The 26415-nt window shown below is 43.5% G+C and overlaps 1 protein-coding gene across 1 annotated transcript in view; it reads right to left on the bottom strand.

Moving 5' to 3' along the window:
* Positions 1 to 27: 27 nt before the first annotated feature.
* Positions 28 to 26415, bottom strand: part of LOC122156550 (ras GTPase-activating protein 1-like) — a gene marked incomplete at its 5' end in the record, with an annotated part of 80389 nt that continues 54001 nt past the window's right edge. Inside the window, 6 exons of the mRNA XM_042811323.1 lie at positions 28 to 147; positions 1183 to 1232; positions 14461 to 14548; positions 15277 to 15433; positions 16994 to 17114; positions 18943 to 19021. Coding sequence (XP_042667257.1) covers positions 138 to 147; positions 1183 to 1232; positions 14461 to 14548; positions 15277 to 15433; positions 16994 to 17114; positions 18943 to 19021 — 505 coding nt within the window. The remainder of the gene's footprint in view (positions 148 to 1182; positions 1233 to 14460; positions 14549 to 15276; positions 15434 to 16993; positions 17115 to 18942; positions 19022 to 26415) is intronic.

Genomic DNA, 26415 nt, shown 5'->3' with positions numbered 1-26415 from the left:
ATTCTATGATTCTATGATTCTATGATTCTATGATTCTATGATTCTATTCTGGAGGGAGAGTTTCCAAACCAAGATCCGAACTAAAAGGGGAAACCTCAAAGTCAATCTTGATCAATCGCAGGAGGGACCAGTATCAGTCAGTTACCCCTGTGGAAGGCCAGAAATGGAAACGGGTGTCCACATGTTTAGATTGGAAAGAAGAAGAAGCGGAGGAAATAGAGGAAGATCCAGGTAAGGGGCCCTCCTCAGAACCACCACCACCAAGAAAGGCAACCGAGAAAAGTAAGAGACATAGAGAGGAGAGTGATGAGGAGGGAATCACTGTTAGCACTATTTGTTGATTCCTGAAAATGACTGAAATCCAAGGCATAAAAAAGGAGTTTACGCGACACCTGAGTGAGACTGTTGTCTCCTGGTTGTTTTGGTGTTGGGACAACGGGGCTGGTAGCGTGTCCCTAAATAGTAATGAAGCCCACCAGCTAGGATACATTGCCCAAGACTCAGCTATTGACATAAGCATTAGTAGATGTCTGGACAGAGTCACCACCCTCTGGGAATGAATGTTATTAGCTGTGAAGGAAAGATATCCCTTCAGAGTTGAGCTGGAGCCTGAGATGAAAAGCTGGAATGCTGTTGAGAAAGGCATCCAATATTTGAGAGAAACAGCCATAGTGGAAATGCTGTATGATCCTGAGTTTGTTTTTAACGATTCACAACAGGACCATGATCCCGAGAGAGCGGCAAGTACACCTGAAATATGGCAGAAGCTCACGAGAACAGCACCGGAAAGGTAAGCCAGTTCATTGTTTGAAACGACCAATAGATATGAAGACTTAGGCAGAAGACCCCCAATTTTTGAACTGATTCTTGCACTTCAAAGATAGGAACAAATATTACAACCATCCCATGCTTCCAAATCAGCCATCTGCCAAATGGCAGAAAGAGCAGATAGAATGGAGAAGAGCCAGGATGGCATGCAGGAGGAATTGTCCCTAGTGATCAATCGTGATGAACCTGTGGCAGTATCAGAAACACCCAATGAAGACCAGGATGATCAAAGGAACCTGCTGAAGCAGCTGGTTGAACTGATTAAAGTCTCAGCTATCAAACACAGATGCCCCCCTACTCGAGCAAAGGACCACAGTAAATTTATATCTTGCATTGCCCTGTGGAACTACTTACGTGACCATGGAGAGGATATGAAGAAGTGGCACGACACACCCATTCCTGCACTGCGAGCACAAGTGAGAGAATTACAAAGCAGATCAATCACCACTGAAGTTGCTCCCGTTACTGCAGGTAACAAATAGAGGGGCCTTGCCTTCAGCCAGGGGCAGGAAAGGGATAATAGAGTGTATTGGACTGTGTGGATTCGATGGCCTGGCACATCAGATACACAGGAATATAAGGCACTGGTGGACACCGGTGCCCAGTGCACTCTGATGCCCTAGAGTTATAAAGGGACAGAACTGAATTATATTTCCAGAGTGACTGGGGGCTCTTGGGAATTGTCTGTGTTGGAGGTGGAAATCAACCTCACTGGAAAAAACTAGCATAAGCATCCTATAGTAACTGGACAGGAGGTTCCATGCATGCTTGGTATAGATTATCTTAGAAGGGTGCATTTCAAGGATCCCAATGGATACCGATGGGCCTTTGGAATAGCTGCTGTAGACGTAGACAACATTAAGCAGCTGTCTGTTTTGCCTGGCCTGTCAGAAGATCCATCTGTTGTGGGGTTGCTATGAGTAAGAGAGCAACACGTACCGATTGCTACAAAAACGGTGCACAGGCGTCAGTACCTCACCAACAGGGATTCCTTGCTCCCCATTCATAAGCTGATTTGTCAACTTCTAGTTGAGTCAGGGAGGGATCAGCAAAACTCACTCGCCTTTTAACAGCCCCATATGGCCAGTGTGTAAAGCCAGTGGAGAATGGAGGCTGACGGTGGACTACCGTGGCCTGAATGAAGTCACACCCCCACTGAGTGCTGCTGTGCCAGATATGTTAGAACTCCAGTATGAACTGGAGTCAAAAGCACCCAAATGCTACGCCACTACTGATATTGCCAATGCATTCTTCTCCATTCCTTTAGCCACAGAATGCAGGCCACAGTTTGCTTTTACTTGGAGGGGTGTTCAGTACACATGAAACCGTTTGCCCCAGGGGTGGAAACAGCCCGACTTTTTGCCATGGGCTGATCCAAACTGTATTGGAACAGGGCAGTGCTCCTGAGCACCTGCAGTACATTGCTGTCATCATTGTGTGGGGCAATACAGCAGAAGTCTTTACAAAAGGAGAGCAAATAATTCAATTTTTTTTGCGTGGTGGTTTTGCTATTAAGCAAAACAAAGTGAAGGTACCTGCCCAGGAGATTCATTTCCTAGGAGTAAAATGGCAAGATAGGTGTTGTCACATCCCAGGAGATGTGATTGACAAAATCACCACTATGTCTCCACCCACTAGCAAGAGAGACAGTCTTTTCTGGATGTAGTGGGCTTTTGGAGGATGTACGTCCCAAACTACAGCCTCATAGTTAGCCCCCTCTATCAGGTGACTGAACAGCAGGCTGTTGAACAGATTAAATAGATAGCCAGTGCTGTGGCCCTAGGGCCAGTACGGATGGGACAGGATGTAACTAACATCCTCTACACTGCTGCTAGAGAGAAAGGTCCCACTTGGAATCTGTGGCAAAGAGCCTCAGGAGAGACCCAAGGCCGATCCCTGGGATTTTGGAGTAGAGCATACAGGGGGTTGGAAGAGGGCTACACTCCAACTGAAATGGAGATCTTAGCCGCATATGAGAGTTCTGCTTCTGAAGTAATTGGCACTGAAACACAGCTCCTTCTGGCACCTCGACTGCCAGTGCTGAACTGGATGTTTAAAGGTAAGGTTCCCTCCACCCATCATGCTACTGATGCCACTTGGAGTAAGTGGACTGCACTGGTTAATCAACAATTACTGTCATGGTTTTATGATTTTTGTTATTGGTATTCCACATCATAGCATCACGTAGTACATTGGAAGTTAATGAGTTAATGCTCCAGTTCCATGGATCATTGATAGTTGCAAGTACCTGGTTCTCAGAAGAGAGCTACAAATTCCAGAAGAATTCACTATTCCATTTCCCTTTTGCATTCAAAGGAAAAGATAAAACTCCTTGTGAGTCACAAGATGCTCCTTTTTGCAGAAAAGCTTGTCTTGACTGTGTGTGCTCCCTAGTCATCTCACCTTCAGTAAGGCCTTCAGTTTTGGCTGCTTTCTCTCTCATTTTATTTGATTTATTAGCTTCAGTTCCAATTCTATTTTATTATATTATCTCACATTCCAGTATCATATTCAATAAATTAGTTTTCTCCCTTAGCTTGTTGCTGCTGTTTTCTGTTTCAAAACATAGAATTCATAGAATCACTGAGGTTGGAAAAGACCTCCAAGATTATCCCGTCTAACCATCCACCTATCACTAACAGTTCTCTCAAACCTCATCCCTCAACAGAATGTCTAAACATTACTTGAACACCTCCAGAGTTGATGACATCACCACCTCCCTAGACAGGCCATTCCAGCACCTGGCCGCTCTTTTGGAAAAGTAGTTGCAGTAGAATTCCTGGGTCACAGCCTGAACCAGTACATGAGCACACAAGTGTCTGGAGCAGGGGGAACCTAGATCCACTCTTCCTCTCTCCCCATCTCAGCAGTGCTTCCAGGTACATGCATATGGGAACTGCTAAGTCATGGCCTGAACCTCTGATTGATCACCTGAGGCAAGCAATGAGTCAGCCAGAGGAGCACAGGTGAATTGCCTTCACCTGTGCTGCCGGAAGGGGTGGAGCCTGGCTCCACCTCTCCTAGACTCATTTAAGAGCTGGCTACGACTGGGGAAGGGTCTCTTCTGGAGTTTTGTAAGTGAGTCCAGTGTAGGCATAAGCTTTCTATTTATTCTCATTTCGTTGTCGTTATCTACTTTGCCAAATTCTCTTGCTTATTTTGTAATTATAGCATCTTAATATTCATTGATTATGCATATGTGTTTGCAGTCAGTGTCTGTGTGTGGGTTCCCCCCTTTTCCTGCTTTCAGCACCAGTGTTACAATCAGAGAAGGCTGCATTCCTCAGCTCCCCCTTTTTCCAAACTATTGCTGGGATGGATAAATTAATTCTTCTTTAATATCTTGTTCTACAGCATCTGTATCTTAAATAAAGGCTCTGCTATTGCCTGTTTGATTTACAGTAGTGCTTCCAACCTAAATCTCCCCTGGTGCAATTTGAGGCCATTTCCTCTAGTCCAATTTCTAGTTACAGAAGAGAAGAGAGTGCTATGGGAGGCAGTGTCAAAGGCTTTGCTGAAGTCAAGGTAAACCACATCAACATTATTTGCTGCGGAGACTTGCTTCTAAGCAGGTAGGTCTGTGCGGAGAAGGGATCGGAATAAGAAACGGCCAATGAAAAAGCTCTTTTTAAGGCTTTTTAGAGGCTTTTTTAGGAGTTTTTTTGAGGCTAGCATCTGCCCTGGGCTTGAGCTGGGAGCTGGCAGCTTGTGGGCGGGCTCCTGAGTCACCGGGGTGGAGCTGGCACATTAGCGGCATGGTTTAAACACCTGCCCACGCCCTCACACCTAATAACAAGCTTTAAATAGCTCCTGAGAGGGTGGAAGCTAGCTTCCCCCCACGAGTCACATCAGGTGAGAAACCGTCATCCCTGTTCATTGGGAAAGGGGAGGTACCTTCTTGCTCAGGAGATCAGATTTCATTGACAGCCTCTGAGACCACAGGCTGAAACATGGTCTGCACTGGACAGCGGTCTCATTCCAAGAAGACAGTTGCAACTCAGACTGAAACCTTGGTAAGAGATGTTGCTGTTCAGGCCTCTGGCTGCAGGGAGTGCCTGAGCCTACTTCTGCCCAGGGAGCCTGGCAGGGACTTCACCTGTGCGCGGTGTGAGCAGGTAGAGGAGCTGCTCCACCTGGTGGTGGAGCTCAAGGATGAGGTGCAGAGGCTTAGGACCATCAGGGAGCGTGAGCAGGAGATCGACTGGTGGAGCAACTCACTGGCTTACCAGAGGGAAGGGCTCCGGGAGAAAAACCCCAGACAGATGGTGGTCCCCCTGCCCTCTCATAGTCAGGCAGACCTCACTGGTGAAGAAGGCTGGAAAAGAGTCCCAACTCGGTGTCACAGGAGACACCCTCGCCTGCCCAGCCCGCCTCCACAACTCCCTCTAAGTAACAGGTTCCAGATGCTGGAAGTTGAAGAGGAAGTGACTGGAGAGGTGCTGCAGGATCAGCCTAGGAGAGAGCCCAGGGCAAGGAGGTCACCCCCACGCCTTGAGACTGCCTCTAATAGTAAAGACAGAAAGGTGGTTGTGGTGGGTGACTCCCTCCTCAGAGGAACGGAGGGTCCCGTATGCAGACCTGACCCGGTCCGTCGGGAAGTGTGCTGCCTTCCTGGAGCTCGGGTCAGGGATGTAACCAGGCAACTCCCAAAGCTGGTCAGGTCAACTGACTGTTTCCCGCTACTTGTAGTTCAGGTGGGTAGTGATGAAATCACTCAGACAAGCCTATGCACGATGAAAAAAGATTTCAGGGATTTAGGGCGTTTAGTCCATGGAGCGGGAGCTCAAGTGATCTTCTGCTCTATACCTTCAGGGCCAATGAGGGACTCTGAGCGGGATAGAAAGGCACAAGCGATGAATAATAGGCTAGGAGGCTGGTGTTGAGCCAGAAACTTTGGGTTCTTTGATCATGGGGCAGTTTACTCGGCCCCTGGCCTGCTGTCTGCCTGTGGAACCCACCTATCTCAAAGGGGGCAGCGAATACTGGCACAGGAACTAGCAGGGCTTATTGAAAGAGCTTTAAACTAGCTATGAAGGGGGAAGGGGACAAAACAGGCCTCTCAAGAGATGAGCCTAGGGGAAAGATGCTCGAGCAGGGGATGAGGCAGACGACTAGTCTGAAATGTGTCTGTACCAATGCATGCAGCATGAGCAACAAGCAGGAAGAGTTGGAAATGATTGGAGTCAGGCTAATTATGACCTTGTTGCTATTTCCGAAACATGGTGGGACCACTCCCATGACTGGAGTGCTGAGATAGATGGTTACAAGCTCTTCAGAAGGGATAGACGAGGAAAGAAGGGTGGTGGTGTGGCCCTTTATATTAAAGACTGTTTTGATGCAGAAGAGCTTGGGGTTGGGAATGATGGAGTGGAGTGTCTGTGGGTAAGGATTGGGGGAAGGCCTGTAGGGGAGACATTGTAGTTGGGGTCTGTTATAGACCGCCTAGTCAGGACGAAGAGTTGGATGAGGCATTCTATGAGCAGCTTGCAGAAGTCACGCGATCGCCAGCACTTGTTCTGATGGGAGACTTCAACTTCCCTGACATATGTTGGAAATATAATAGAGCGCAGAGGAAGCAGTCCAGAAGGTTTCTAGACTGCGTGGAAGATTGCTTCCTTATGCAACTGGTAGGAGAGCTTACCAGGGGCAGTGCTCTGCTGGATCTGGTCTTCGCTAACAGAGAAGGACTGGTGGGAGAAGTGAAGGTTGGGGACTGTCTTGGACACAGTGACCACAGAATTGTAGAATTCTCCATTCTTGGGGATGTCAAAAGAGTGGTCAGCAGAACTACCTTCTCGAACTTCCAGAGGGCAGACTTTGATCTGTTCAGGGAGCTTGTAGCGCGGGTCCCTTGGGAGTTGCTTCTCAAGGGTAAAGGGGCCCAGGAAGCCTGGACTCTCCTCAAGACCAAAATCTTGAAGGCACAAGAACAGGCTGTCCCTGAGTGCCGTAAGGCAAGCCGCAGGGGAAGGCGTCCGGTGTGGATGAGCCGGGAATTACTGTTGAGACTCAAGGAGAAAAAGAGAGTCTACATCCTCTGGAAGAAGGGACAGGCTACTAGGGAAGATTACAAAGAAGTAGCTAAGGTATGCAGGGAAGAAGAGTTAGGAGGGCGAAAGCCCAACTTGAGCTCAGGTTGGCCTCTGCAGTAAAAGACAACAAAAAATCCTTTTATAAATATATCAATGGGAAAAGAAGAATCAAAGATAATTCTCATCCTATACTTGATGCAGCAGGGAACGTGGTCACTGAGGACAAGGAGAGGGCTGAGATCCTCAATGCCTTCTTTACATCTGCCTTTAATAGTCAGATCAGTTATCCTCTGGGCTTTTTATGCTCTGATCTGGAAGTCTGGGACACAGCACAGAATATGCCCCCAGCAATTCCAGTGGAGACAGTCAGAGAGCTCCTCCTCCGTCTGGACTGTCACAAGTCCATGGGACCGGATGGGCTGCACCCTCGGGTGCTGAGGGAGCTGGCGGGGGTGATTGCCGAGCTCCTCTCGGCCATCTATCAACTCTCCTGGTTAACTGGAGAGGTCCCAGAGGATTGGAGGCTTGCTGATGTGACTCCCATCTTCAAGTAGGGCCGCAGGGAGGATCCGGGGAGCTATAGGCCTGTCAGCCTTACCTCAGTACCAGGGAAGGTTATGGAGCAAATCATCTTGGACGAGATTGCACAGCATGTACGCAGTGTCCAGGGGATCAGACCCAGCCAGCACGGGTTTGTGAAAGGCAGGTCGTGCTTGACCAACCTCATCTTTTTCTACGACTGGGTGACTAGTCTGATAGATGAGGGAAGGGCTGTTGATGTAGTCTTCCTAGACTTCAGCAAAGCCTTTGACACGGTCCCTCACAGGCTTCTTCTGGGGAAACTGGCTGCCCGTGGTCTGAACAGATATACACTTCTTTGGGTAAGGAACTGGCTACAGGGCCATGCCCAGCGGGTCGTGGTGAATGGAGTGAAGTCCAGCTGGTGACCCGTTTCAAGCGGTGTCCCCCAGGGGTCAGTACTGGGGCCGATCTTGTTTAATATCTTTATTGATGACCTGGACGAGGGGATTGAGTGCACCCTCAGCAAGTTTGCAGATGATACCAAGCTGGGAGGTGGTGTTGATCTGCCTGAAGGTAGGGAGGCCCTTCAGAGGGATTTAGAAAGGCTGAACCGCTGGGCTGAGGTGAATGGGATGAGGTTCAACAAGGCCAAGTGTCGGGTCCTCCATTTTGGCCATAACAACCCCATGCAGCGTTATAGGCTTGGGGATGAGTGGCTGGATGAGTGTGAAGAAGAGAAGGACCTGGGGGTGTTGGTTGATGCTCGGCTGAACATGAGCTGACAGTGTGCTCAGGTGGCCAAGAGGGCCAACGGCATCCTGGCTTGCATCAGAAATAGTGTGGCCAGCAGGAGCAGGGAGGTGATCATCCTCCTGTACTCACCACTGGTGAGGCTGCACCTCGAGTATTGTGTTCAGTTTTGGGCCCCTCACTACTGGAAAGATGTTGAGATCCTGGAGCGTGTTCAGAGAAGGGCAACAAAACTGGTGAGGGGTCTGGAGCACAAACCTTATGAGGAGCGGCTGAGGGAGCTGGGATTGTTTAGTCTGGAGAAGAGGAGGCTCAGGGGAGACCTCATTGCACTGTACAACCTCCTGAAGGGAGGTTGTGGTGAAGAGGGATCTGGCCTCTTCTCCCAGGCAATGAGCAGGACACGGGGCAATGGCTGCGAGTTATACCAGAGGAGGTTCAGGTTGGACATAAGGAAGAACTTCTTCTCTCAGAGAGTAGTCAGGCACTGGAATGGCCTGCCCAGGGAGGTGGTGGAGTCACTGTCCCTGGCAGTGTTCAAGACGCATCTGGATGACGTGCTGCGTGATATGGTTTAGTACTAGTGGTGGCAATGGTGATGAGGAGACGGTTGGACTGGATGATCTTATAGGTCGTTTCCAACCTTGTGATTCTTGTGAACAGCCTTTCCCTCATCCACCAGGTGGGTCACAAGGTCATAGAAGGAGATCAGGTTGGTCAAGCAGGACCTGCCCTTCGCAAACCCTTGTAGGCTAGGCCTGATTCCCTAGTTGTCCCACACATGCTGTGTGATCTCCCTCAAAATGATTTGCTCCATAACCTTCCCTAACATCAAGGTCAGGTTGGCAGGCCTGTAGTTCCCCGGATCCTCCTTACAACCCTTCTTGTAGATAGGAGTCACACTGGTAAGTCTCCAGTCTTCTGGGACGTCTCCAGATGACCATGAACACCGATAGATGATGGAAAGCGGCTTAGCTATTGCCTCCACCAGTTCCCTCAGCACTCTCACATGGATCTCATCTGGCCCATGGACTTGTGGCAGTCCACGTGGAATAGTAGGTCTCTGTCTGTTTCCTCCTGAATTGTGGGGGGTTTAGTCTGCTCCCTGTCTGAGACTTCCAGGTCAGAGAATAGAGTACCCTGAGGATAAATGGTCTGACTTTTAAAGACAGACGTAAAGAAAGCATTGAGAACCTCAGCCTTTTCCTTATCCTCAGTGGTCACGTTCCCAGCTGCATACAGGAAAGGATGGAGATTCTCCTTAGTCTTCCTCTTACTGTTAATATATTTGTAACTGAGCTTCTTGTTCCCTTTTACCCCAGTGGCCAAGTTGAGTTCAAGCTGGGCTTTTGCCTTTCTACTTTTCTCCCTGCGCATCGTAACAACTTCTTTGTACTCTCCCCGACTTTCCCGTCCCTTCTTCCACGGGAGGTAGATTCTCTTTTTCTCCTGGAGCCTCAGAAAAGCTCCCTGTTCATCCATGCTGGTCTTCTTCCCCACCTGCTCATTTTGTGGCTGAAGGGGATAGTTAGCTCCTGCGCCTTTAAGACTTCCTTCTTGAAGAGTGACCAGCCTTCCTGGACCCCTTTACGCTCCAAGACTGAATCCCAAGGGACCCTCCCTACTAGTCTCTTGAACAATTCAAAGTCCGCCCTCCAGAAGTCCAAGGTAGTAGTTTTGCTATGCCCTCTCCTGGCTCCATCAAGTATTGTCATGTTCACTCTGTTGAAGACAGCCCACAACCTCCACATCACCCACCAGACTTTCTCTGTTTGTGAACGGCAGGTCTAGCGGGGTGCCTCCCCTGGTTGGCTATCTCACCAGCTGCAGAAGGAAGTTAACTTCCATACACTCTAGAAACCTAGACTGTTTCTTCTGCGCTGTGTTGTATTCCCAGCATACATCAAGGAAGTTGAAGTCTCCCATGAGGATGAGGACAAGGACTGGCGATTGCGCAACTTCTGCCAGCTGCTCATAGAACACCTCATCTGCCAGCTCCTGGGCAGGGATCCATTTTCCCCTTTGAGACAGGTGAGACCCATCAACAGACCTCAGGCCTGATATGTGTAAACCACCTGTCGTGGTTTTATGATGTTTGGTTATCAGTATTCCACACCTTAACATCATGTAGTACGCTGAGAGTTAAAGGGTTAATGCTCCAGGTCTGGGTACCTGTCCCAGAGGAGAACTACTACTACAATCTCCAGAGGACTGTTCCATGTTCTGTTATTTCCACTTGGGGAAAAGATAAAAGTCCTTCATAGGTCACCTGATGGCTCTTTTTTCAATCGCCTGGCTCATTTCTGTTGTGGGTGCCATCTCATCACAGCATTAGAGTAAGGCCTTCAGTTTTCAGATACTCTCATTGATTTATTAGCAATTCTGATTATATTATACTGTATTATAGTGTGTTATCTTGCATTTCAATATCTTATTTAGTAAACTTGTTTCTCTTCATATCGTTGTTGCTGTTTTATTTTTAGGTCCCTCTCTCTATCCTTTTCCCGGGGTGCAGGTCTGTTGGTCCCCCCCATCCTGCTAGTCACGGAACTGGGCCGAACCTGCCTGTAAACCGTTGACAACTGCCCCATTATCAAAGAACCTAGAATTCTTGCATTTGCACCAGTCTCTCAGCCATGTCTTTATAAGAAGGGTTTTCCTGTTCCTCTCACTGTCCTTCCCTGCCACTGAAGAAATAGAGGAAAATACTACCTGTATGCCTGCTCTATCAACTAATTGCTCCAGTTCCCCGAAATCATTTTTGGTAATCCTTAGGCTTCTGTCAGTGACCTCATCACTGCCAGCCTGGACTATCATAGAATCACCAAGGCTGGAAAAGACCTCAAAGCTCATCCAGTCCAGCCGTTCACCTATTCCCAATAGCTCCCACTAAACCATGTCCCTCAACACAACATCCAGCCTTTCCTTGAACACCCCCAGGGTCAGTGACTCCACCACCTCCCTGGGCAGTCCATTCCAGTGCCTGACCACCCTTTCTGAAAAGTAATACTTCCTAATGTCCAGCCTGAATCTCCCCTGCTGTAGCTTGAAACCATTCCCTCCGATCCTATCACTAATGACACGAGAGAAGAGGCTGACTCCCAGCTCACTACAACCTGCCTTCAGGAAGTTATAGAGAGCAATGAGGTCTCCCCTGAGCCTCCTCTTCTCCAGGCTGAACATTCCCAGCTCCTTCAGCCTCTCCTCACCAGCTTTGTTGCCCTCCTTTGAACACGTTCCAGGGCCTCAATGTCTTTCTTGCAGTGAGGGGCCCAAAACTGAACACAATACTCAAGGTGTGGCTTCACCAGAGCTGAGTATAGGGGGACAATCACTGCCCTGTTCCTGCTGGCAACACTGTTCCTGATGCAAGCCAGGATGCCATTGGCCTTCTTGGCCACCTGGGCTCACTGTTGGCTCATGTTCAGCTAAGCATCAATCAATACCCCCAGGTCCATTTCCTCTACGCAGTCCTCTGGCCACACCACCCCAAGCTTCTAGCGTTGCCTGGGGTTGTTGTAGCCGAAGTGCAGGACCCAGTACTTGGCCTTGTTGAAACTCATTCCATTGGCTTCAGCCCAGCTCTCCAGCCTGTCCAGATCCCTCTGTATGGCCTCGCTACCCCCAGGCAGATCCACATTTCCAGCCAATTTGGTGTCATCTGCGAATTTACTGAGGGTGCACTTGATGCCCTTATCCAGGTCATCAATAAAGATATTGAAGAGGACAGGCCCCAGCACCGACCCCTGGGGAACACCACTCACAACCTGTCGCCAGCTGGATTTAACTCCGTTCACCACCACTCTCTGTGCCCGGCCCTCCAGCCAGCTCCTTACCCAGCCAAGAGTGTACCCATCCAAGCCTTGGGCTGCCAGCTTCTGCAGGAGAATACTGTGGGAGACAGTGTCAAAGGCTTTGCTGAAGTCTAGGTAGACCACATCAATAGCCTTTCCCTCATCCACCAGATGGGTCACTAGATCATTGAAGGAGATCAGGTTGGTCAAACAGGACCTGCCCTTCATGAACCCATACTGGCTAGGCCTGATCCCCCGGTCATCCCGCACATGCCGCATGATCTCCCTTAAGACAATCTGCTCCATAACCTTCCCTGGCACCGAGGTCAGGCTAACAGGCCTGTAGTTCCCCGGTTCCTCCTTACGACCTTTCTTGTAAATGGGAGTCACCTCCAGTCATCTGGGACCTCACCGGTCAACAAGGAGCGTTGACAGATGATGGAAAGCGGCTCGGCTATCACCTCCACCAGTTCCCTCAGCACTCTTGGGTGGATCTCATCTGGCCCCATCGACTTGTGGCAGTCCAGTTGGAGCAGTAGGTCTCTGACTGTTTCTTCCAGAATCACAGGGGGGTTAGTGTGCTCCCCAGCCGAGATTACCAGGTCAGAGAGAGGAGTATCCTGAGGATAACTGGTGTGACTTTTAAAGACAGACGTAAAGAAGGCATTCAGAACCTCTGCCTTTTCCTTATCCTCAGTGGTCACATTCCCAGCCTCATCCAGCAAAGAGTGGATATTCTCCTTTGTCCTTCTCTTACTGTTAATGTATTTATAAAAGAGTTTCTTATTCCTTTTCACCCCAGCGGCTAGGTTAAATTCAAGCTGGGCTTTTGCCTTTTGCCTTTCTGATTTCACCTCTACACATCCTAACGACTTCCTTGTATTCATTCTTAGTGGCCTGTCCCTCTTTCCACAGGCGGTAGATTCTCTTTTTCTCCCGGAGCCTCAAGAATAGCTCCCTATTCATCCATGCCGGTCTTCTTCCCCACCGGCTCATTTTGCAGCTAAGGGGGACTGCCTGCTCCTGCACCCTTAAGACTTCCTTCTTGAAGAGCAACCAGCTCTCTTGGACCCCTTTACTCGCTAAGACTGAATGCCAGAGGACTCCCCCTATTAGTCCCTTGAACAATTCAAAGTCTGCCCTCCTGAAGTCCAAGGTAGCAATTTTACTATTCCCCCTCCAGGCTCCACCATGAATCGAGAAATCTATCATTTCATGGTCACTCTGTCCAAGACAGCCTCCAACCTCCACATCTCCCACCAGACCTTCCCTGTTTGTGAACAGCAGGTCTAGTGGGGCAGTTCCTCTCCTGGGCTCTCTAACCAGCTGTATCAGGAAGTTGTCCTCTATGCATTCCAGAAACCTCCTAGACTGCTTCTTCTGTGCTGTGCTGTACTCCCAGCATATGTCAGGGAAGTTAAAGTCCCCCATGAGGACAAGGGCTGGCGACTGTGCAGCTTGTGCCAGCTGCTTATAGAATACCTTGTCTGTCTCTTCATCCTGGTTTGGAGGTCTGTAACAGATGCCCACCAGGGTGCCTGTCTTGGCAGCCCTTCCTCTGATTTTTACCCATAGGGATTCAACGTTATCGTCCCCAGTCACAATCTCAGTAGCATAAAAGCATTCCCTAACGTAGAGAGCCACACCGCCACCCCACCTTCCTTGCCTATCCTTCCTGAAGAGTTTGTAGCCATCCATTGCAGTGCTCCAGTCGTGGGAGCAATCCCACCACGTTTCCATTATGGCAACTAGGTCATAGTTTGCCTGCTGCACAACTATCAATAAAGGATAATAGTCAGAGGAGTGGATCAGACTGGGTCTGATTTAGGCCCATCTCACTACCTTTCCCCCTTCCCCTTAATCTCAGGGCATGGGTCTATGGGTCTCCCCCATCCCATTTAGTCATGGAACTGGGCCAAACCAGCCCAGAACTGTATCAATTACCTTCCACATTTTTAAAATACAGGTACATTCTATATGGGAGCTATTCTCAGGTAAACCACTTTGTCAGATAAGTTTTAGCATTCAGAAGTTTCCACAAAATAAAGTTTTTTTTCAAAATAAGAACAAATAGAAGTACCTAACTTTGCATACAAGATCAGGGCCCAAGACTATAAACAACCGTCAATTAATGGTCAGAAGAAATAACTGTAAAATGCTCAATAGATTTTGATTGCTGGACATACCTGCATCAGCATTTTTGTTCATATCAAGAAGTGCTCTTGAAGGACTTACCATGGATTCATAACATAGAAGAGTTTCGGAGAAGAAAATTTTATTTGGACTGAACTACTAATGGAAACTAATGAGATTACAGTCCACGAGACTAGACTAGAACTTGTGCAAACTTGTGCTGGATTCTCAGTAATGACTATTTCCCTTACTGATCTGCTACTATTGTATGGTAATATTTGTTAATGTAGACTTGCCCACAGTCTGTGGTATGTTTGCTTTCTGTTACAGAAGGGTAATATTACTGAACATTACAAGAAAATAATACTTAAAAATATATATTTATCATCAAAAGCTCTTACCTGTGTTTGTTCTGGAGTTTCTCCTGCAAAGTAGAAGATGTAATGATCTTCACTGAAGTGCTGAACTACTATCTGAAAACAGTTTGGCCTTTAAAAAAAAAAACCATAAGATTTATTAATCTTGTAGTATTGACAAACACCTCCATTTCTTGATCTCTGCCGAAACCAAGTTCACACTGAACTAATACATTTATGCTGTTTCACTGTAAGGAACACTGAACATAGCATAGTTTCAAACCCCCCAATTTAGTTCTATAATATCTATCAACAAAAGATTTTTTGGAATTGACAAAATCCTTGATCTTATCAATTTTTTGTTCAGTAGGATAAAAACCTTCAATAGAGTTGCCTCAAACTTTTTTAAGGCCTGTGATATGAAATGTGGATCAATTAATACACAGTGTTGAGAAATGACAATGCAAGAACCCAAATCATTATTGCATCATATTACACACAGGAAAATCTTAAGACTAAATTCTATAATTTCTTACTAGAATTTATGAACTGTTGCTAGCAATCAAGTTGCCATGGCTTAACAAGTTACCATTAATCAGTTAAATCTGTCTACATATGCTCTTGCAATCTATGCCAACTATGGAATAAAACAATATGAACCAAGAGTTACATGCTTGCTTTTCACAGTGAGCAAAAGCTTAAAAAAAAAGAAATAAAAAGCAACAACAAAAACACAACCAACCAAAAATACATTAGCAGGTCAACTTGTTCATTAGTGACATATTTTCTGTGTATCGTACATCTGAAACTAGCAGTTAACTGCCCTGCTGCATGTACAATAATTAAAAGTCATTGTCCTACCTGCCAAATAAACTGTCATGTACTCCATAGACTGAACACACACTAAGATCTATTAATCCTTTAGGTTTTGTGGCTCGTTTTTCACTTTCAAAATAAATAAGCTGAGAATCATTTCCCTCCAATATAAAATACAAGTTCTTCCATCTCTTTCCTTTGCCTGTAGAAAAGGGAACAGGAAGTTACAATATAATTTAAAAGAAAGTGTACATTTTGTAAACAAAGAAAAATGAGGGCAGAAAGGTTTTTGCCAAAATACAAACAGAACAATGTATAGTTAATCATGATTAAGCAATAGTATCAGTAAACACATTCAATTTTTTTGCAACATCTAGCTAAAAACCAAACCCTCTTCACATATTCGGGTATATTTATAAATCATTCTCTAAATATTTTCACTGAACTCAACAGGATTAATCAAGTGTACATAAGCTACCGAGACTACTCTATTCATATCAATGAGAAGATTGTCTATACAGTTTGTAAATAACATGTGATGCTGTAAGTGATCCAATTTATTACAGCTATTTTAAATTAAGAAATAGATTTCTCTTGACATAAGAAAATTATTCTTAAACTCTTACCAACTGATCAGCATAACTGATTGTATCACAATATTGTCAAACCATATGATAAATAATAGAAATGGGAATATAATATACACAAACTTGGATCAGAACCATGCCCCAAACACACCTATATCTAAGGATTTGGCCAGTTCCACGTTTCTGAGAAAAACAAACAAAAAAAATAACCCAGAGTATCTTCAGAGTATCTTTTAGAAAAACATTCATCATTAATTTTCAACTTGATCATTATAGAACCCCCACAGTCTTCCATAAACAAGCACTTGTACTTACTGTTTTGGAAAACCAACTTTAACATCTGGTTATTATACTCCACTAGAGGGAGGAGTGTTTTTATTCAATGTCTGTCCTGTATGCGGGTAGGTATGTCTCTGCACACCAACTCAGTACTCCTGCTTGCACATTTAAAGTATCTCAGTATCCCTTTCCACTAATTTTTTTAAAGTTTATTCTCAGCTGATTCTCAACTCTACCACATCACTCTATATCTTCTCACAGAAACTGCACTCTCAAGAGAAGAGGTGCTTTCCTTCCTTTATTAAGAGGATCAAGTTTTTATTTCCTTTGAATGCATCTTTTATATTTGACTACATTTAAATACTGGCCTTCTTTCTCACTTTTGTTTGCTATCCAAATCAGTATCTGAAACTTATTGTTTTAGTTTAGTATTGTACACCAGAATACACATTTTAATTTAAACATATTATCTGACTTGGAGTAACAAAAATTAAACCAGCTCTGGTCTCCAATGAGTGCAATGATATACATTAATACAGCTCTCTAACTCATGCTATCAGCTTATATTTAAACAATTCACGTATTTAGTATGAATAAATTTTATAAAAGTGCACTTCATTTAGTGAGTATGAATATTACCTTTGATAAAAGGGTAAAGTTTTTGTTCTGCTTTCTTTATTTTTTCAACAAGAACTGTCAATTGACATCCTTATACTGCATGTCAATTTATGTATGATGCCTTTCTATTAATGAATTTAAGGAAAAAAAACCTTTAAAGACATTCTATAACCTTATGCTCCCTTCAATTTTGCCTTCACTAGTACCAGTGCTACACAAAACATGCATTGAGATCTGCATATTATTTTTAGGAAAACATTTTATAGAAACAAACTCACTTTTTTTTAGAAGATAACCTTTTTTGACAATGTTTTTATAAAAAGCATCCTTTGTTTTCTGACGAATTGTGTTGTAGATTTCTTTTCCATCCACTGTATTATTAAGCACTTGTTCTTGATGCTGGTAAATAAGGAAGAAATCAACAGTTTATTTTTTAAAGCACATGAATCATTTAAGAAAAATGAAGCTGCAAACAAAAATCTTATTGAACGCTACTAATTCTTTATTATTGTTCTGTCATGTTTTAACAAACCAATATAATTTAATACAATATCTTTGCTGGAAATGTAACATGACTATTTATTGTGGAATGATTAGATCAGAATTATAAGAAAAATAAGGTTTAAATACAAATAAATGTTTACAAAGTAACATATGTATGTATTTAATATTAAATAGAAATCAGCATCTTCCACAGTGATTTCTATAAAATTTACATAAGTCTTTATAGGTTATCTAGCTTCTAGCTGTCTTCTATCAAAACTTTTGGGAATGAGTAATTAAGGATAAATTCTGAAGCAACAAGACTGGTGCAGATTAAAACTGAATGATTTATTCAAGATGTTTTGCAGTCCCTCACTAATCTTATTTACATTCATGTCCTAAATGTATAGCATTTTAACAGAAAACAACAGGAGAAAGCAGAAACATAGGACAGTTAGAATAATCAAAAGCAAAGTCAAGTTTGACCTTACCAAATCATCTGATCAGCAAAAGATCTTTACCCATAAGAAGACATGAGAAGTAAGACTGTCAAGCAGTGAGAACAATACTGAGATGAAGTGATATATGCTCTAGCTTCATACTAAATACTTTTCTCCTCCACCTCCCTCCATCTCTAAGAATTATAGTTTTGAACAAGATAAATGCAAGATGAAAAAGCACTTCAGTAATAGGAATTACATGAATCAAAATAAAAACAATATGTAAACTTTTATGAACTCAATATAACCTCCATAATATAACTATGCACAGAACAACAGATTTAACGACAAATGTTTTAAATAAAATTTCAAGTTAGACACAGGAAGTCTATTAGATTGAACTGAATAGCATGTAAGACTTCTGAATTTTTTTTCTCTCCAAAAACAGATGACAGTATTCTTTAGAGAATACAACCAAATGTACTTACACCACCATTTCCTCACATTTGTCTCAATCACATTACAGAGCATGAGTTAACAGTAGCCAACTGGGAAGCATTGATGACAAGACAGTCAGCAATACATAATAAGGCATATGTATAGTAATACAACATAAAAGTTGTACTTCTTGATATTTATCAGTATAAAACAATATAACATGGCTACAATATCAGAGATAATATTTTAGGATATGTCTGATAAGAATTCCCACAAAAAAAGGCATTATTAATGACACGGCATTCTGAGCTGTTCTAGTCCATCTCGTTCAGGAAACATGAACTCGCACTAGAATTTGTGTTAGTAGGGCAACTACAGGAATGTTATGAAGATATGTATGCTCAGTTTAGTCAGCATAGGCAGAATACAAGAAATGTCCTTGTATTAATGTAATAGATGCAACAAGTGTTCCAGAACATGCCCTGTAATCCCTGCTCTTCTTCAAATAGAAGTTTCTCTGAGGGAAGAAAGATGCAAGACACAGAAGAATGGAGGGCAGCCAATTGTCCCTGTCCCCAACACTCACAGTATGGCTCAATCAGAGACCACAGCTAGGGTCACAAGGCAGAGCACTTAGACCTCAGAGCACAGACAAAGGTTACCATTATTTTCTGTTGACTATAAACCAACCTTAGATGAGTGAATACATGCAAGGATAAAATGAAATAAGCTCAAAAATTCAGGAGGTGACAATGCTGTTTAACTGTCATCAATACCTCTGCTGTAATTAATTTCTTATACTATAAATAGTTTCTGATGATTAAGTCAATGTCTTCAACAACAAATGCTCAGAGATGAAATTTTACCTGCATTGGAACAGGATCTTTAAGGTAATAACCTTCAACAATCTGTTCTTTCTTATAATGTTCAATGATCTCAGCAATACTGTTCAAATAAGAAAAATAAGATCTATAAGTTAAACTGGTTAGTTTTTCCTCTGCATGATAATTTGCTTTTCCATACAGTTGGTGTTTCATCACAAATTTATAATAAAAATCAAGTATAAAACATCATAATCTTGTTTGCATCAATGACAATTTCCTAATATAATGAAATAAAGAAAACTCACAGAATTGTATTTATTAATTTTAAACTCTACAGAACATTTTCAATCAGTTGTTGAAAATGCCAGTCATGTAGATTACCTTTTCCACATTTGAGTAACACATGCACATGCACTCTTCAACCAGGCTGAAAATAGCTACTTTATTGGCAATAATTTCCAAAGTCCTAGAGTAAACTAGGGAAGGGAAATGGGAGATACTTCAAAATGAGCAGGAGTGGGGAAATAGAAAAGCTTTTTTCAAACACAGATAATAAAAATCACTGGTAAAATAGCTATTCAGTTACCAGCACTCCTCCAGGAAAGCTTGCATTCTAATTACCAGAATCAGACTGAAATTGAATTTTGAAAGATCAGGAGAGAAATAGTGACAGTTGAAAGCTAAAATTCAATGCATCTTTGAGTTGTTCTGCCTTATTTTTGCAGTTACTGAAAATTACACTGTAATAAAGAAGGGGAATGTTATTGTCAATATGGATGAATCATTCATACATAAAATATAAACCTGAAAATAAAGAAATATATAATTAAGAGTGGAACAAATCTATACTGAATGCATTTTCTCACTTATATACGTACAGGTTGCTCTGAAAGTAATGCCTCCTATTTATTACCATCTGAATTACAACAGATACAAAGAGCATTACACTGTGATAGAGCGAATTTTCAGTGACAAAAAGCTATTTTTCAACATAGTCACCACCATTAGCTATGCATTTTCACCAGCTATGAACAAAAGCCTGCATGCTACGCTCACAAAAGTCTGCATGGCCATCCAGAACATGGTCACGTTGCTGTCACCACTGCTGAAACTCATCATCCACTGTTTGGTCTCCATAAACATTCGGCAAGAATCAATGAATGTCAACAACTGCAGTTTGTTCTGCATGGAGGAATTCATCAATACAGCTTTTGCTTCATACGCTCTTCCATGTCAGATTGTCTCTCTGCTGCCATCTGTCACACGGCAACAAAATATAACAGAATATTGGTGGGAAGGTTCAACCTCTACTGCCATACCACCAACGTCTGCTTCTAATGTTGTGGGCCAAGATAATAAAATAGGAGGCATTATTTTGGAGCAGTCCTTCTATATATGCTGTTATTTATGTTTGTGCATGTAATCATTAAGGCACATATGATGAGATCTTTGGCTTATTAAAATCAGATAAAGTGTATAAAGGAAAGATATGTGATACTATAAAAGGATAATGAAAACATTTAAATTAAACAATAGAAACTTTTATTTTTCTGACTAGTGCATGCTCAATAAATCAATGTATCTTCCCACAAATTTTTATTTTTCATGTTTGTAAAGTGACTTGAATTTCTCTTTTAGTATTATTAAATTCAAATAAAATTATTTCAAATTTTACTTATATGTAATATGCACATGCCATTTTCTGCATTAAAAATTAGACTTTACAGCATTGCATAAAATAACATTTATTGAATTTCGCATTTTGAACATCTACTGCAAACATTTTGTTACAAGGGCAATTTTTTTCCCTCTTAATCAAATTGGAAGTACCTTGACTGTCAATGTTTCTTTCCATGGTTAAAAATACCAGGAGTCATTCCTCAACATAAGAAACAATTGCCTAATTTCTTTGAGTTTTGTTAAATAAGCTGAATAAGAAACTGAATTGTATTTGAAAATTCCTTTTGGAAACAGAGTATCATATAGACTAGAATATTATATCTTGATGGAGTGCTTAAGAGTTTAGTTCTTTAACTCTCTCCTCCCCCACACAACTCAGATGGCCATTGTATATTTCCTTACTACTCTAGCAGCCTAAAAACCAGATATCTTCAGACATACAGAATAAAATATTAGAGTTCCAAGAGATCTTACAAAGATCATATAATCAAACTGCATGACCACTTCAGGGCTAACCAAAAGTTAAATTCTATTAATGAGGGCATTGTCCAAACACTGACAGGCATAGGGCTTCAACCACCTCTCTAGGATGCCTGTTCCAGTGTTTGACCATCCTCACAATAAAGTTTTTCTAATCTCCTGTCTGAACCTCTCCTGGAGGAGAGAGCTTTCTGCCTTTCCCTTGTGTCCTGTCTTTGGTTCCCAGGGAGAAGAGAGCAGCACCTCCCTCTCCACTTCTCCTCAGGAAGGCATAGAGAGCAATGGGATCACCTCTCAGCCTCCTTTTCTCCAAACTAGACAAATGAAATGGCCTCAGCCTCTCTTTACAAGAGATGCCTTCCAGCCCTTTTACCAACTTTATTGCCCTCCTCTGGATGCTTTTGAGGGTCTTAACATCCTTTTTATATTGTGGAGCCTAGAACTGCACACAATATTCAAGGTGAGGCTGCACCAATGCTAAATATAAAGGGAGAATCACCTCTTTTGACCAGCTGTGTTGCCAGGGAACACTGATGACTCACGTTGAGCCTACTGTCAACCAGAACCCTCAGATCCCTTTCTGCTGAGCTGCTCTCTAGTCAGTTGTCTCCCAGTCTGAACAGCATTGCTCCATCCCAAGTGTAGAATCTGACAGAGTCAAGAGCTAGTTTCTAGTCAGGGACCTCCCCAAATTCCCTGGACCATGAGTAAATTGTTGAGAGGGATCCAGCTATAACATGTTAACTCCTTCAGTGCTCTGGGGTGAATCCTATCAGACCCCACAGACCTATGAATGTTCAGTTGATAAAACTGATCCCTTACAATTTTGATGACCACAGATTTTAAGTCACTGCTTCCTCAATCATGGTCCTCCAACTCAGAGGACCAGGCAGCCCAAGATCCATCATTAATATTAAAAACTGAGGCAAAAAAGGCAGTAATGTCTCTACCTTTTCCTCATCCTTACTTATTCAGCAACCATCCTCTTGCTGTTGACATACTTGGAAAAACCTTTTTTGTTGTCTGACACAATAGTAATCAGGTATCAACTCAAGCCAAGACTGGCTTTTCTCCATGCAGATGCAAACTGCAGCTCTGTACTCTTCATGTGAAGTTAGATCTTGCTTCTAGAGGTCATATATTTTCAATACGCTTTTAACAAAGCTCTGGTTAGTTTTCTCTTAACTTCCTTCATCACAAAGTGATAGCTGTATTTCTTATTTTTGATCATTTAATGTATTAAATTCTACTATTGTTGAATATCGGATAAATGAATTCTGAGACTGAAAACACACTATATAATGTGAAGTTGGGGGTCAAGTTATCTAACGTAAAAAGTAAAGCATAACATTAGGTTGACCACTAAGAGGAATCTAAGGAACAGGAAAGAAGGGATCATAACTCTTTTCAGTCTGACCAGCAACAATCCTACTTATACCTTTCTTGATGTATTTTATTTAAGTGTGAATTTAGAAAAAATTTATTTGATACACAGAAATAAAGATTAACAAATTTAGTCTTAATACTATATCACAGTTACTTCAGTAATTCGAAACTGTTTACCATAGGGCTTATTAGGTTGCCCAGGTCCTTGCTACTTGTATAATTAAAAAGTATCTCATCATCATGAGTAGTAACATTATTTTAATAATTAATGGATGAATTAAGAGTTATTGCAACTGCTGACATTTCAAATAGTGAAAAAACAAAGCAGAATAGTACTAGGTACTTTGTTAAATGATTAAAATAAATAACGTTAGGATCACATTGTACAGCCTATCAAAATATGGATTAATCCATCAGTTAAAATGAAAATGGTTTCCAACAGCTCCAATCTTCTAGTCTACAATTGTCTCATCTCTCAAAGTTAACTTAAAAGATTGCTCAATGTTCAGTTGCTGGGCCAATGTTCTCCTTGATTCTACTTTGGCATAGAATCACAACATATATCACCCTCCTTCCCCCTCATAGAATCATAGAATTACCAGGTTGGAAACGACCTGCAAGATCATCTAGTCCAACCGTCCACCCATTACCATTGCTACCACAAGCACAAACCATATCTTGTAGTTCCTCATCCAGACTTCTCTTGAACACTGCTAGGGATGCTGACTCCACCACCTCCCTGGGCAGCCATTGCAGTGCCTGACTATTGTTTGAGTGAAAACGTTTTGCCTTATGTCTACTCTAAAACTCCTCTGGGACAACTTGCAGCCATTTCCTCGGGTCCTGTTTGCTGCCTGGGAGAAGAGACCAAACCCCTCCTCATCATAACCTCCCTTTTCATGGTTTTTTGGTTTTTTTTTTTGGTTTTCAGTATTCCACATCAAAACATCATGTAATGGACTGGGCATTAAAGTGTCACTGCCCCAATTCCAGGTACCTATCCCTATACATTACAGAAGTCACAGGATCTGGCCCTTCTGGGTGGGGGGGGCGCTCTCTTGCTGCCTTGCAGTGGGTGCTGGAGGGTGCTTTCCTAGCCGTTCCAAGCTTTTCAGGTTTGACTCGGTCCCGGGAACTCTCTCTCTCTCTCATCTTGTCTGATTTATTAATCTCAATTTCAATTAAATTGTATATATTGTGTTATCTTGTATTCCGGTATCATAGTAAAATAAGTTTTCCTCCATAGATTGTTGCCACTGTTCTTTTCCTCCCTTCCTTCCTTCCCATCTTTGTGGGACTGGGGGGGAAGGGGGAAGGGCAGAGGCCTGTTGCCTCCTGTCACGGACATAGATTGATCTAATCAACTCCGTGACAGATTTTGGAGTGTTGCCTGGGAAATAGCTGCTTTTTAGCTTTTACAACGAATCTCTTTTTCTCTCTGCTCTTAGAGAGCTCTGTTAGGGAGCATTATCAGTAGTTCAGGTTTCTGTGCTGGAAAACCTTACCTTGAAAGACAAGGCGTACTGCCAGTGTTCTGGGATATTTGTAAACTTTGAGCACTACTTAGTCTGAGTAGTGCCTTTTTTTTTCCCTCCTCTTGCTAGCTTCAATTCATTAATCCCGTTTTACCAGGCACCAGCAATGAACCCACTCGTTATCGTGGGGGTGCTGGGTAAAGGATTAAAAGCAATGGTGTTACTCACAACTTAATGGCCAATAATCAATCTCATAACTACTTGTTGTGGAATTGCATTCATATATAACTACCTAAGGGCACTGATGGAGACACCTATATTTTACCTATATGCAATGTGGTATCATTTGAATTTTGACATTTACATCCCAGCAGGAATGGCTGATTTCACAAACAGCTACATCCCAAATGGAATAGCTAATGTTACAAACAACATGATGTTCAGGCCAGTCTCCAGGCTCTCTTCTCGGTTTGTCAAACGTTTTTCGAATCTCAAATTAATACTCATGTTGGTGTGCATGTCATTAATTTCCCTGATTGTATTACAATGCATTTGTGATAAGGGGAAGGAGTCTCCTCCAAAACTAGAGAATGATGATTGGCAGGGAATATGGAGAGGTTTAGGAAAGGTCTTAGAAGCATGGGGACCCGCAGTGTCATGGGATTTTACTCTTGAACACCTGTAGGATCCCGGGAAACTAAGCCAGTATTTGAGTAAGGGACTATATGGCTTACATAAATCTAAGGAGGTACAACTTATTTGGGGTTTGGCTTGTGCTTACCGTGCCCTATTTAATACCATTCTGAAGAGAGAGAGTTTCCGAGCTGAGGTTCAAGCCAAAGGGGAAAATCCCCAAGTCAAATCTAATCAATCACAGGAGACACCAGTAACAACATCAGTTGCTCCTGTGGAGGGCAAGAAATGGAAACGAGTGTCTTTGCTTATTGAATGAAAAAGAGAAGAAGAGGAGGAGGAGGAGGTGGAGGAAGATCCAGGCGAGGGGCCCTCCTCAGAACCACCACCATTGCAAAAGGCAAAAGGAAAAACAAGAGACGTGCAGAAGAGAGTGATGAAGAGGAAGTCTCTATTACTACTCGCCGGCCTCTAAAGATGACTGAAATCCAAGGTTCAAGAAAGGAGTTTACACGGCGCCCGAATGAAACTCTTGTTTCCTGGTTGGTTCGCTGTTGGGACAGTGGGGCCCACAGCTTGTCTCTGGATGGTAATGAAGCTCGCCAACTAGGCGCCATTGCCAGAGATCCAGCTATTGATAGAGGAATTAGTCCATGTTCGGATGAGGCTGCCTCCCTCTGGGAACGAGTGTTAACAGCCGTGAAGGAAAAGTATCCCTTCAAAAATGGCTTGAAGATTGCGATGAAAAAATGGGATACAGTTGAAAAGGGTATCCAGTATTTGAGGGAAATAGGCGTGGTGGAAATGTTGTATGACCATGACAGCCTCACTGGTAAGGACTGAGAGAAAGGTCCCACATGGAGTTTGTGGCAAAGAGCCTACAGGGGGTTGGAAGCGGGATACAGTCCAAGTGAAAAGGAGATCTTAGCCGTGTATGAGGGGGGTTCGGGCTGCTTCTGAAGTAATTGGTACGGAAACGGAGCTCAGAGAATCACATAATCACAGAATTGTAGGGGTTGGAAGGGACCTCCAGAGATCATCGAGTCCAACCCCCCTGCCAAAGCAGGTTCCCTACACCAGGTCGCACAGGTAGGCATCCAGGCAGGTCTTGAACATCTCCAGAGAAGGAGACTCCACAACCTCCCTGGGCAGCCTGTTCCAGTGCTCCATCACCTCACTGTAAAGAAGTTCTTGCGCACATTGGTGCAGAACTTCCTATGCTGCAGTTTCCAGCCATTTCCCCTTGTCCTGTCTCCACTCACCACTGAAAAGAGTCCGGCCTTGCCATTCTGCCCCCCACACCTTAGATATTTATAGACCTGGATCAGGTCCCCTCTCAGTCTTCTTTTCTCAAGGCTGAACAGACCCAGTTCACTCAGCCTTTCTTCATAGGAGAGATGCTCCAGGCCCTTCACCATCTTTGTGACCCTCCGCTGGACTCTTTCCAAGAGATCCCTGTCTTAGAAGGTGCTCCTTCTGGCACCTCGACTGCCAGTGCTGAACTGGATGTTTAAAGGAAAGGTTCCCTCCACCCATCATGCTTCTGATGCCACTTGGACTACGTGGATTGTGTTGAGGACACAATGAGCTCACATGGGGAACCTCAGCCGTCCAGGAATCCTAGAGGTGATCATGGACTGGCCTGAAGGCAAAAAGTTCAGAATATCACCTGCACAAGAGGTATTGCGTGCTAAAGAAGCCTCACCATACAATGAACTACCAGAGAATGAAAAGAAATATGCCTTGTTCACAGATGGATCGTGTCGTATTCTGGGGAAGCATCGCAGATGGAAATCTGCTGTGTGGAGCCCCACACGACAAGTTGCAGAGGCCACTGAAGGGAAAGGAGAATCAAGCCAAT

Source organism: Centrocercus urophasianus, unplaced genomic scaffold (assembly GCF_019232065.1).
Source record: "Centrocercus urophasianus isolate 14NV4802_14NV808 unplaced genomic scaffold, USGS_Curo_1.0 seq_1279, whole genome shotgun sequence".
In the NCBI taxonomy this organism is placed as follows: Eukaryota; Metazoa; Chordata; class Aves; order Galliformes; family Phasianidae; genus Centrocercus; species Centrocercus urophasianus.
The sequence above is the reverse complement of the archived record's forward strand: the minus strand, read 5'-3'. Positions and strand labels throughout refer to the sequence as shown.